This window comes from Podarcis erhardii (genome assembly GCF_964252035.2).
Source record: "Podarcis erhardii genome assembly, chromosome: 8".
Lineage (NCBI taxonomy): Eukaryota > Metazoa > Chordata > Lepidosauria > Squamata > Lacertidae > Podarcis > Podarcis erhardii.
The window spans coordinates 24752961-24763547 of record NC_138499.1 but is presented as its reverse complement, the minus strand read 5'-3'; the positions used below and the strand labels follow the sequence as shown (position 1 = coordinate 24763547).

General features: G+C 43.5%; 1 protein-coding gene across 1 annotated transcript; it reads right to left on the bottom strand.

Annotated features, from left to right (window-relative positions):
• Positions 1–538: 538 nt before the first annotated feature.
• RIDA (reactive intermediate imine deaminase A) lies at positions 539–10542 on the bottom strand. Its single transcript, XM_081874866.1, has 6 exons — positions 10376–10542; positions 5798–5903; positions 4818–4872; positions 3908–3976; positions 2015–2070; positions 539–839 (listed from the first exon to the last, which is right to left on the bottom strand). Exons 1-6 carry the CDS (start codon positions 10438–10440, stop codon positions 771–773), a joined length of 420 nt encoding a protein of 139 aa, XP_081730992.1. The 5' UTR covers positions 10441–10542; the 3' UTR covers positions 539–770.
• Between the last annotated feature and the right edge of the window lie 45 nt (positions 10543–10587).

Here is a 10587-nt window from a genome sequence, read left to right as displayed (position 1 = left end):
TTTATTGCCATTTTTAATGCATTTGCCTCAGCACACACCTCTCACACCTGTATTCCATGCTTGGTTTGTGTAATTGGTTCCTACAGAGGTACCATAATTCTTAAGGCTATAAATATATAATTTGGCTTGGAAGTGTCACTGTGAATGACCGAATTGCGATGCAGCCTACTTGGCCTTTACTGCTGCCTATTTCTGTGTGGTATTTTTAGGAATAACACTTTTATGAATGAAGAAACAAGTCTAAATCTGATACTTTATGCAACTGGTTTATTATGTAACACCCCCACAACCACAAAGTTAATTAAAATTAGCTATTTGTGAAGGTAATTTAAAAATACAAAACACCTCAAAAGATCCTCTCAGTATAAAATTGGCATCAACATTAGGTTGGATAGGGTTTTATGGATAGGGTTGCTTAATGTAGTGCATAGCAAGAATGCTATCTTGGATTCTAATCACTACGGAATGAATCTACATTAACTTTTTCTATAAACTATTTCACAGTCTCCCTCAAAATACTACTTCAAGGGCCAAGATGTACCCAAGTATTCAGATCTTTAATGAGCTTCATGTGTACCAAATCCTGCAAGGGCTCAGAGCATTTATGGCACAGTAGAAAGGGGATGTGGGAGGAGGATCTTTGCCAGAAGAATTCATGTAGGATCCCAGTCCTGAATTTGACTACATTATATGAAGCCAGTGTCAGAACTGAACTCCCTACACAAATCATTCCTGATCCTGTGGAAAGGAAATACCAAGAACAACTAAATTTATAGTCGTGGTGGGGCATCTTGCAGAGGTCCAGTGATGGCAATAGCTTCAATCTCCACACGAGCACCCTGTAGGGAAGATAATAATAAATTTTATTTATACCCCACCCTCCCCGGCCAGAGCCAGGCTCAGGACAGCTAACACCAGTAAAATTACAATAAAAACATAATAGAAAAAAACCCACCAATTTAAAATACAGGTTAAAATGCAATTTAAAATGCAGCCTCATTTTAAAAGTAGCCCATAGATCAAAACCGTTAGGGGAGGGAAATAAGGGTCAGACTGAGTCCAAACCAAAGGCCAGGCGGAACAGCTCTGTCTTGCAGGCCCTGCAGAAAGATGTCAAGTCCCGCAGGGCCCTAGTCTCTTGTTACAGAGTGTTCCACCAAGTCGGGGCCAGTACTGAAAAGGCCCTGGCCCTAGTTGAGACCAATCTAACCACCTTGCTACTTGGGACCTCCAAAGTGGTGTCATTTGTGGACCTTAAGGTCCTCCGCAGGGCATACCAGGAGAGACGGTCCTGTAGGTATGTGGGTCCTCGGCCGATGTCAAACAACTGCATTATAAAATCAGTGCAGGCGTCTTATGCACCCCACAGCTTTGTGTCCATTCCAATTTAATCCTCCTTAGACTCCAAGGGTCTATATGCCAATGGTGGCTTCTGTGTAATAGAAAGCACTTCCACTTGCTGGAGGGGGCATGTATAAAATTTGCAGCCCTTCATGCCATGTAAAAACTGTAAAAATGTGAGAGGTGCTGTTGTCTATGAGAATTCTATGCAAAGCTTAAATGTATACAAGCACTGCAGCCATTCACAACGACACCTGATAGTGCTATTATAAATGGCCACAAAGCATATCTTGAATACGTTAAGCTTTACATGGAATTGTCACACACAGTCTCTTAAGTTTCATGCTTGTTTGGCTCTAAACAATCCATTTAGGATTACACTTCATGTCTTCTAAACATGTGCTCTAGTCTATGAAAGCTAATGTTGCAATAAATCTATTGGTCTTTAAGGTGCCAAAAGACTCTTAAACTGAAATCCTATATGCCCTTACGTGGGAGTAAACCCACTCAACTCAATGGGGCTTGCTTCTCAGTCATATCCTGCTCTTTTCTGTAAATTCTCAAAATTACCGGTAAGTTAAGTTTTTAAAGTCCTTGTGTCTAAATAATTTTAGCAGTTCTATCTGCAAGAAATCGTATAGAAGCTGTTTTGTAGAAATAGAACAGCACTTACTTTTGGCAGAGCAGCAACTTGGTAAGCGGCTCGGGCTGGAAAGTTGCCCTTGAAGACTGAGTAGAATAGAAAAGACATTGCCATGATTATATTGACAACATGAAATACGGAGTTTTGCTTACATTTGCAGCAGCTTGCTGAGTTAGGTAAATAGATTCACCAATGATACAGCAGGCTATCTGTATTCTTTTACTATGCAACCACAGGAAGTAGAATCAGTATTAAGTGTTTAAGCCTTAAGGCAAGAAAAAGCTTACAGATATGTGGGAAATGCCAAGTGATGCCTTACAAGAAAGAGGAATTTTCAGTAATCAAGGAGCAGAGCACTGAAATCCCATAAAGCAGTGTTTCCCAACCTTTTTTGGGCAAAGGGACACTTGTTTCATGAAAAAAATCTCGAGGCACACCACCATTACAGCCCCGTGACGTCAGCGCGCAGCGTCACGCCGGGAGGGACGCACGAAAGTGTAAGTTTCAATTTTTTCCCCTCCCCCTTGCCTTCCTTCTGTGCCAACCGCCAAAAAGCCAAGAAAAAAGCCAAGACTTTAGGGCAGCAGGTCGACACGGAAGAAGCTCCTACCTAAGGACAGGTGCGACGGCCGTGTCCTCTTCTGCCACACTTGGCAGCCCTGCCTCACGGTCGTGACTCCCACCCTGATTTCTCCCCGCAGGTCGAGCGGCACAGGCAGCCCAATGTGTCCAGCCCAGACACAAGCCCCGCTTCCCCACTCTAGATCCTGAATGCGACCAAGTGCTCTGGACTCCCGAGCAGGGTGGGAAAGAGGACTCGCATCTGGTAGCCTCCGGGCTCCTCGCCTGCTCGAGGGATGGCATTGCAGGCAAGCTGCCGGCCGTCGCCATCGCTGCCCCCTCATGCGAGTGGACCTGCCCGGAGTGGTGGGCCGGGGGAGGCTCGCTCTCTGTGGGGATGTGGCCCGCACGCGTGGCCCCGCTTCCTCCTGCCCAGGGCTGAGCTCCTTACCCGCGATCTCGGTCTCGCGCACGCGGATCCCACTTATTCCGAAGCTCGCGCCACTAGCCGGGGCTCTCACACCGTGCCAGGGCGAGGCGGCGCGGCCCACTGACGTCATCGCGGCTCGCCGCCGCCCTCGACTTCCCTGTTCCCTCCCCTCCCTCGGGTCGCCGTGGTTACCGAGGACTGCAAGCTGCTCGGGCGAGCGTGGGGCATTAAGTGGGAGAAGGAAAATTAAAATTAAAACTCGCCCGAAGGCCGCCTCTCCGGATATCTTTCGAATTTTTTAATTTTTCCCGCGGCACACCAGGCAACGTCTCGCGGCACACTAGTGTGCCGCGGAACACCGGTTGGGAAACACTGCCATAAAGCTCTTCATTTGACTTAACTAAAGCAAAATAAAAATATTTTGCATAATTTATACAGGTTGTATAATCCAGCTGTCCTTGAGAGAGGCTTTGTTTGTATGTCATGGTATGTCAAGGCCAGGGGTCAAATTCAGCCCTCCAGGCCCATAAACATTTTTACTAGGCCATAATTCCTCACCAGGCCCGCACTTTGCTGTCCTCTAGTGATAGTGCCTGGCTGGAATCCAACTAAGTCCTACTCAAAGTAGACACATAGAAACTAATGGAACTAAGTTATGTCCATGGGCCTAGCACTGGGTATAACCAATTACAAAAAAAGGAGCTCACAGACTGTTTTAACAAAAGGGCTCACAAGAGCATGAGCATTCAAAACAGAATAATTCTCTTTCCAATCCCGCCCCCCATCTTGATTTTCTCATTCCATTCTGTGTCGCTCTTGTCAGCTGAAGCCATCTTGGTGGAGACCACATCACTTCATGTTTTGTACAGGGCAAAACATTGTTGCTTGTACAGCTGGCGGTCCACAAGTGTTAGAGTTGTAGCAGTATTTACATTGCTTGTAGATTTCATTCACATCATCAAAGTCCTTCATGTCAGCCATCAGCACAGTAGTCTTCACCACTATACATGAGAAAATGGTATTTTAAACTCCATTCCCAATTATCAAGCTTTAAAAAACTATAATAACAATGTTTCAGCGTGTGTTATGGTTTGAGCTGGTTGCTCCAGCTCAACCACATGGCTCTTATCAGCCATTCTTGAATTCCTATAGCAATAATTTAGGAACATTCACCACTTTGTAACTAAGCCAAGTTTTACTGCCTGTGCAACTTTTTCTGAAAAGCCCATGAATCTGACCTTTGGAGAGTTTGGAAGTGGGGAAGAAGGAAACTTTGGAAGGGCAGATTTTAAAGGTCTATGTTTCCAGCCTATATTTCTATGCTTTACTTTGTTGCTGCATATTTTGTGATTTTAAATTTCTGCTGGGATTTTTTCACCAAAGAGTACTTGCCCCAAACTTGGATCTTGGAAGCTGGGAATTCTCCTTTATACTTAAACCCCCCCCCCAAAAAAAAACTAGTTTCCCAGGTGCAATGCAGCTCAGATAGCAACTTAATGTTAAATAGTAACCAGGAGATAGTTCAGATCGCTGGTACCTGTTAATTCAGAATTTCACATGAAGAATAAAGGTGACATAGTAAGAACTTTCAAAATCCAAAAACCCACCAAAATGGGGGCTGGGTAAGATGTTTGTATCAACCAGAATTATTTTTTTTTGTAAAGGGACATGGGAGGTCATGTAAATATGAGAAGAGGGAATGTTCTTGATTCCAATCCTGCAGATATTCACAGCAGCCCCACCTCTGTCATTGTCTCTCACAAGGTAGAGATACTTCCTTTTCCTCTCTGATTCAAGGTATGATAATTCAGAAGTAACTCATTTAGCATAGCTTCTACTCACCATTGTCATACTCACAGCCAGCAGCTTTCAGAATTTCTCCAATATTCTGAAGGGCCTAAACACACAAAATGGGTTTGAGTCATTTATTTGGATTTGCACACCTCACCCCTAGGAGTCACAGCCGGTTACAACATATGCACCATTTTAAAACGTCATGAAACACAGGGTGGGAACCAGCAATTTATAATGACAAACAAAATTCAGCAAAATATTAAATCACCAGGGCCCTCATCCAGAAAGAGTTGTGCTTACAAGTCAAGTCACAACCAGCCTACGTTCCATGAATTTCAATGAAACGTAAGGAAAACTAGCTTTCTCTGCAGTGGCAACTATGTGCACAAGAACCTTGGGATTTTAGTCAGTTATTTATTTATACAAATAAATATATACTACCTGTTGCGATCAGCCTCCAGGCAGCATGCGAGTTAAATAGATAGAATAATAAAATAGCAAAACCACCAATATAAATAAAATGCAACTGTTTAAAAAAATTAATGCAAATCACATAGAAATGTTTTTGGCAGCTGGTTATCACACAGGGCCGATGTCAGACCATCTGTCTACACTGACTGGCAGTGGTTCTCTGGGATATCAGACGGGCCTCTCCCAGCCCTGCGGAGAGATGCTGGGGATTGTTCCTAGAATGTTTTACAGATGCTCTACCACTGAGAGCCTTCCCCATTCCCAAAATAGGGGTCCAGAATGTGTGCTCCTACTCAGCCCTGTAACCCAAAAGGGTCCTGAAAAGCGTGGGCACTCTTTCATCCAGTATCCCTCGATGCAGGGCACCAAAATCTTCAATGGTCCCTGGCAGCTATGTGGTTAAGTGGGACCCAGCTCCCAACCTCCCAGGACTGGATGTGTTGAAACAGTACACCTGATCTTCTATTTTGAGCCTTGCAGACATGCCCTTAAGATTTAATTTATGCTACATGAATAATGACATCAGACTCATTGTCAGAATAATAATGGTGTTTCACCTGCTTGGCTTGTTCCTTTGTTCCTCCAGGTACAAATTGTCCATTTGAGGGATCCAGGCCTAGTTGCCCTGCGATATACATGGTCCTGTCTACCAACACTGCTTGGCTAAGGTTCAGTAGTAGAGCAAAACAGAGAGAGAGAAAAAGAAAAAGAAAGAGATTTACTTTTTTGCTATCTTAAAGTATTTTATTTTGGTTTCCCAAAGATTTCCCATTCATAACTTAGACATGAGCTTGCTTGCTTGTTTATTTTTGACGTTTGCATGCAGCTCCACAGCATAAATTTCTCTGGTTGGATTATAATGAACAAGAAAAAAAAACCAATACAAAATAAAAGAGAGCCATTAAACCCAAAGCAACATGAATTCAACAAGGAATCAAAACGACCTCAAAGTTAAAACATTTTGATTTAATTGAATACCGTGGATGACCAGTCTACATGAGTTATTGAAAATGTCTGAATGAACAGAAAGGTCTTCAACAACTCTAGCTTGACTTCATCCTCAACATATAAGCATCAGTACATCTCAGTCTTCTGGGTGGTAGAAAGATCTTGCTCTTCGTTCTGTCCTGAAGTTAGCTACAGTATTCTAAATTCTCATGTAATATAACTTTGTACAGCTGCTAAGAATCCTGATCCAAAGGGAGAAAAAGCAAGGGGAGGGGGATTTTGAGTGGGAGAATGGTTTGAGGAAAGATGGATCTTCCCCCAATGCTCTGCTCAAGATTACAGCGCCCCGTGAATGCTTCCCATTAAATAATCTAAAAATCAAGCTACAGTTACAGACAACTGCACATAACGTGTAGTTTTGACCCCAATGAAGTACTAGAAACTTGCAGGTTACAACTAAGCAGCCATAAAGCTCTCTTTCCAAATCAACTCATGATGCTATCTTAGGCACACCTTACTCAGAAGTCAGTCCCATTGAATTAAGTGAGACTTACAGCGTTGGATGGCAGCCAAAGAAACTAATGGTAAGTAACAAAGATATTTAATTAATAATCATAAAAATTCAGCAGGCACTTACACTGCAGACAGTCAGCTGCCAGATTAAAACACAAAGGCTGTTCACTCAGGCCTTTGGACATTAGCATTGTTGCAGTTTACTCAAGGTTGCATTGCATACTGTCTTTATTGAATCTGGTGTATTGTGGTATTTTACGGGACCAATTGTGTTTTAAGAAATGCTGCTGTTATTGGTACAGATATCATTGTATGCTGGACAGGATATAAACAGATTCATCAAGGTAGGTTTTGCTATAGGATGTTGGGTCACACAGCTTTATGGCAGTCTGGGCATTTGTTACATGCCTGTTCAGTTGGTGCCAATAACCACTGCCACCTGGCAAACATCCAAGCAGAAAGCAGCAATCTGCCACGGATTATAAATATGATTTCAAGTTCTCTTTTCCCCTTCTAAGGCTTAAAAGTTTCTTATTTGGTGGAACCAGTGCAGTTGCAAATATTATAATCTAACGCTCTGCTGGTCACTCCAATTCCTACACCAATTCTAAGAACACTCAGGCTGAGAGGACCATATCACCACACTTTTTCAGTCAGAGTGACAGAAATCCATGAACCACCACAACATTATCTGTGAGTTTCAGTATATGATGGACACCCAAGAAATTCTGCAAAAAATCCTGTTAGCAGAAACTGAACTGGCAGTGGAGCTGGAAAGTGAACCAGACCTTTGCTGCTTTCACCCACCTCAACAGCAGAGCAAATGCTAAGTTACTGAAAGCTACCTTTAAACCTCAAAATACACCAATTAAAATGGCTACTCTGGAAATTTAGGCAGTGTTGTTAAGCATTCCCTTGTAGTTTTTTCAAAAAGCGCTTAACTGCATCGTTTTAGCACAAATTTAATGCTCAAGGACACCGCCCTCCACATTCCCTTAATATGCAACTCAGCGAACATTGGCCTCTCCTAAATACATGTTGCGCTAGCCAACCAATTTGGAACAGCAGATTGTAACACTTAATTATAAATGGGAACACCTTCAAACAAGCTAAAATGATGCAAGCCTAGCCTGGGACCAACCTTTCTGCTGTTCGGGGCAGAACATTAAAAATTAGACTAATTGTTACAAGTTGGTAAACAAAGCCAAGTGCATGCCACAAAAGGATAAAAATACCTTCTGTTGATGAGCACATGGGGCTGAGCTTTCCCCCCTAAGAACTTTAGAAGTCCCCCCCCTTCTTGTGCCTTAAATATTCTTCTACTTTCTACCCATCACCGCTGCTCAGCATTGTTCAGCATATGTAGATGAAACCTGCCATTAAATGTGTTGTTGTTTAGTCGTGTCCGACTCTTTGTGACCCCATGGACCAGAGCACGCCAGGCACTTCTGTCTTCCACTGCTTCCCGCAGTTTGGTCAAAGCCATTAAATGTAGAGTGCTCCTATTCAGGGTTCTGCAGCATTTTCCAAGGAGTATTCAATTTCTCTCCACACCCCTCCCAACAAACAGCTTTTCCCCAGTAGGTCAGCATTCCATGCTCACTGACCATATCCAGGCCACAACCAGACCATGACATGCACCCCCCACCCACTTGCAACCTCCTTCTTTGGCGATCACTCGTAGCTGAGTAAGCTTGTCTTCCATGAACATGGTTTTAACGGTGAGTCCATGTCGAGCATCTTCAAAGCCCATGACCCTGCTCGTAAGCCAGTGTTTCCCAGTTGTCAGTGTTTATACTACATTTTTTTAGATTTGCCTTGAGAGAGTCTTGTTGACCACCAGCATTACACTTTCCATTTTTAAGATCAGATGCAACCTTGTTGCCACTGTGTGTTACAGGGGAAGGAGACCTTCATCTGAGTCTGGATTCAGATATGGACCCAAACCTATTATTAATGGCAGACTACAACCTAGGAACAGGACCACCTCGGAGTATGTACATTATGAACATGACACATGTCTACAACTGGTATCTTGCTTGATGCAAGAGAATAGCTTTACTTGCAGATGCTGAAGTATATGAAGAACAAAAACTACAAACTAAGAAACCAAAGCTGACCGCAGCTCTTATTATTGGGGAAGAAAATATCTTTTGCAATATTGAGGTCTCATTAAAGATTATTAACATGCCTTCTTCAGGTATATCAGCTTACTCCAGACTTGGCCTTGAAGAGAGACTCCTTGGCCTTTTTCATTTTACACTAATTAAACTTTTAGTCTAGCTAGCTTCTTCATTAATGATTAAAAAGTGCAGTAATGGCAAACCAGCTCTTACTCAATGGACAGATTACTACGACAGCTTAGCATAGGACAGCATTTTCCATTTGAGGAGTTCAATAAACTTTACATATATTCAGGTTTTGATGACAACCTGCCTCTGGTTGCCTTATGAATAAATTTGAAATGTATTAAAGTTCTTCACATCATTAAAAATTGAAAGGATTAGTAGCTCCCTCATCCCTCAACAGGGAGGTGATTAAAAAAAAAGAAAAGAATGCCAGACTGAGGCTTCACCCTGAGGGAAATTTTCCAGAGGCCAGAAAAAGCCATCATGCATTTTTACAGGTTGGTAAAAGGAAGTAATATTTTTAGTTAAAGATGGCGCTCCACCCAGGACTACAACTGAAGTATTCAACTCAGTGAATAATAATAATTATTTATACCCTGCCCATTTGGGGTATTCACATACGTGAATATAATACTTTCAACCAATTACTTTTTTGGCTGAACTGAGGTTTTTTTAAAATATTACTCCTGTACACAAGCAATTGATCTGGCTGTACACATGCAGATATTATGTTGTTAACAACAACAACAACAACAACAACAACAACAACAACAACAACAACAACAACAACAATAAGTACATCTCCCCTCACATTTTGGGGCACAGCAAGTTAACAATGCACTTAAGAACACTGGAAATTGCCAAATACCAAGACAGACTATTTGTCTGACTACTCCAAGTGACAGTGGCTCTCTGGGTTTCAGGCTACAGGTCATTCCCATCACCTGATATCTGCAGCAGAGATTGAGCCTGGGTCCTTCTGCATACAATGAAAGGGTTCCACCACCAAAGGCCCCTCTGATTCACCATCCAAGCAGGACCCTTCTAGCAACTGGTACCCTGCCCTCGGCCATTAAGGCAGAGCATAGCCATCATGGCCAGTAGCCATTGGCAAGCCTTATCCATTAATCCATCTCATCCAAGTTGGTGGGCATCACTGTGTCTCTGCAGGAAGGAGTTCCATAGTTTTACCACGAGCTGGGTGAAGAAGTGCTTTCTTCCAAACATACAGCAGCCCTTTCCAGATTTGGGGCGATTTGAAGCTCTTTGCCTTACTTCCTGAATTTTCACACGCTTGCAGAGCCTAGCAACACCCCCCCCCCCAGCAAGTAACCACTGTATTCAGAGACATATGATGCTTCTCTCTGCTCCTGCAATATTTAGCCACAGTGACTAGTGGCCATCCTTGATTCCTCCATCGATTTCCTTGGAAACCTCCCCCCGCCCCGCTTCCTTTTCTAAAGCCGCTGTCATCTGCCCATCTTGTGGCAGCGAGTCCCGCAGGTGAACTGCAGTCCACGTACAGAGGAGGAACACTGCTCTTACCTGTAAGGGCCCATGGCAGCCGGAGCTTTAGCGGTGCTGATGATCTTCTTCACTAAGGCGGCCATGGCAGCAACAAGCAGCAGCTCCTCGCTCAACGGACCGCTGGATGAACGAAGCCGGCGGCTCTTTGCGCTTGAACTTTAACCGACCCCCACTCCGCCCCGCCCCCTCCCTCCCAAAAGCCAACGGCGGCCCCGCCTCCCACTCAGCAA

Excerpts from the sequence above, each read along its gene's own strand:
- RIDA (XM_081874866.1), bottom strand. The coding sequence starts at position 10,440 with ATGGCCGCCTTAGTGAAGAAGATCATCAGCACCGCTAAAGCTCCGGCT. Across the intron at positions 5,904-10,375 it reads GCTGCCATGGGCCCTTACAG|CCAAGCAGTGTTGGTAGACA; the intron begins GTAAGAGCAGTG and ends ACTGAACCTTAG. Across the intron at positions 840-2,014 it reads AAGTTGCTGCTCTGCCAAAA|GGTGCTCGTGTGGAGATTGA; the intron begins GTAAGTGCTGTT and ends TCTTCCCTACAG.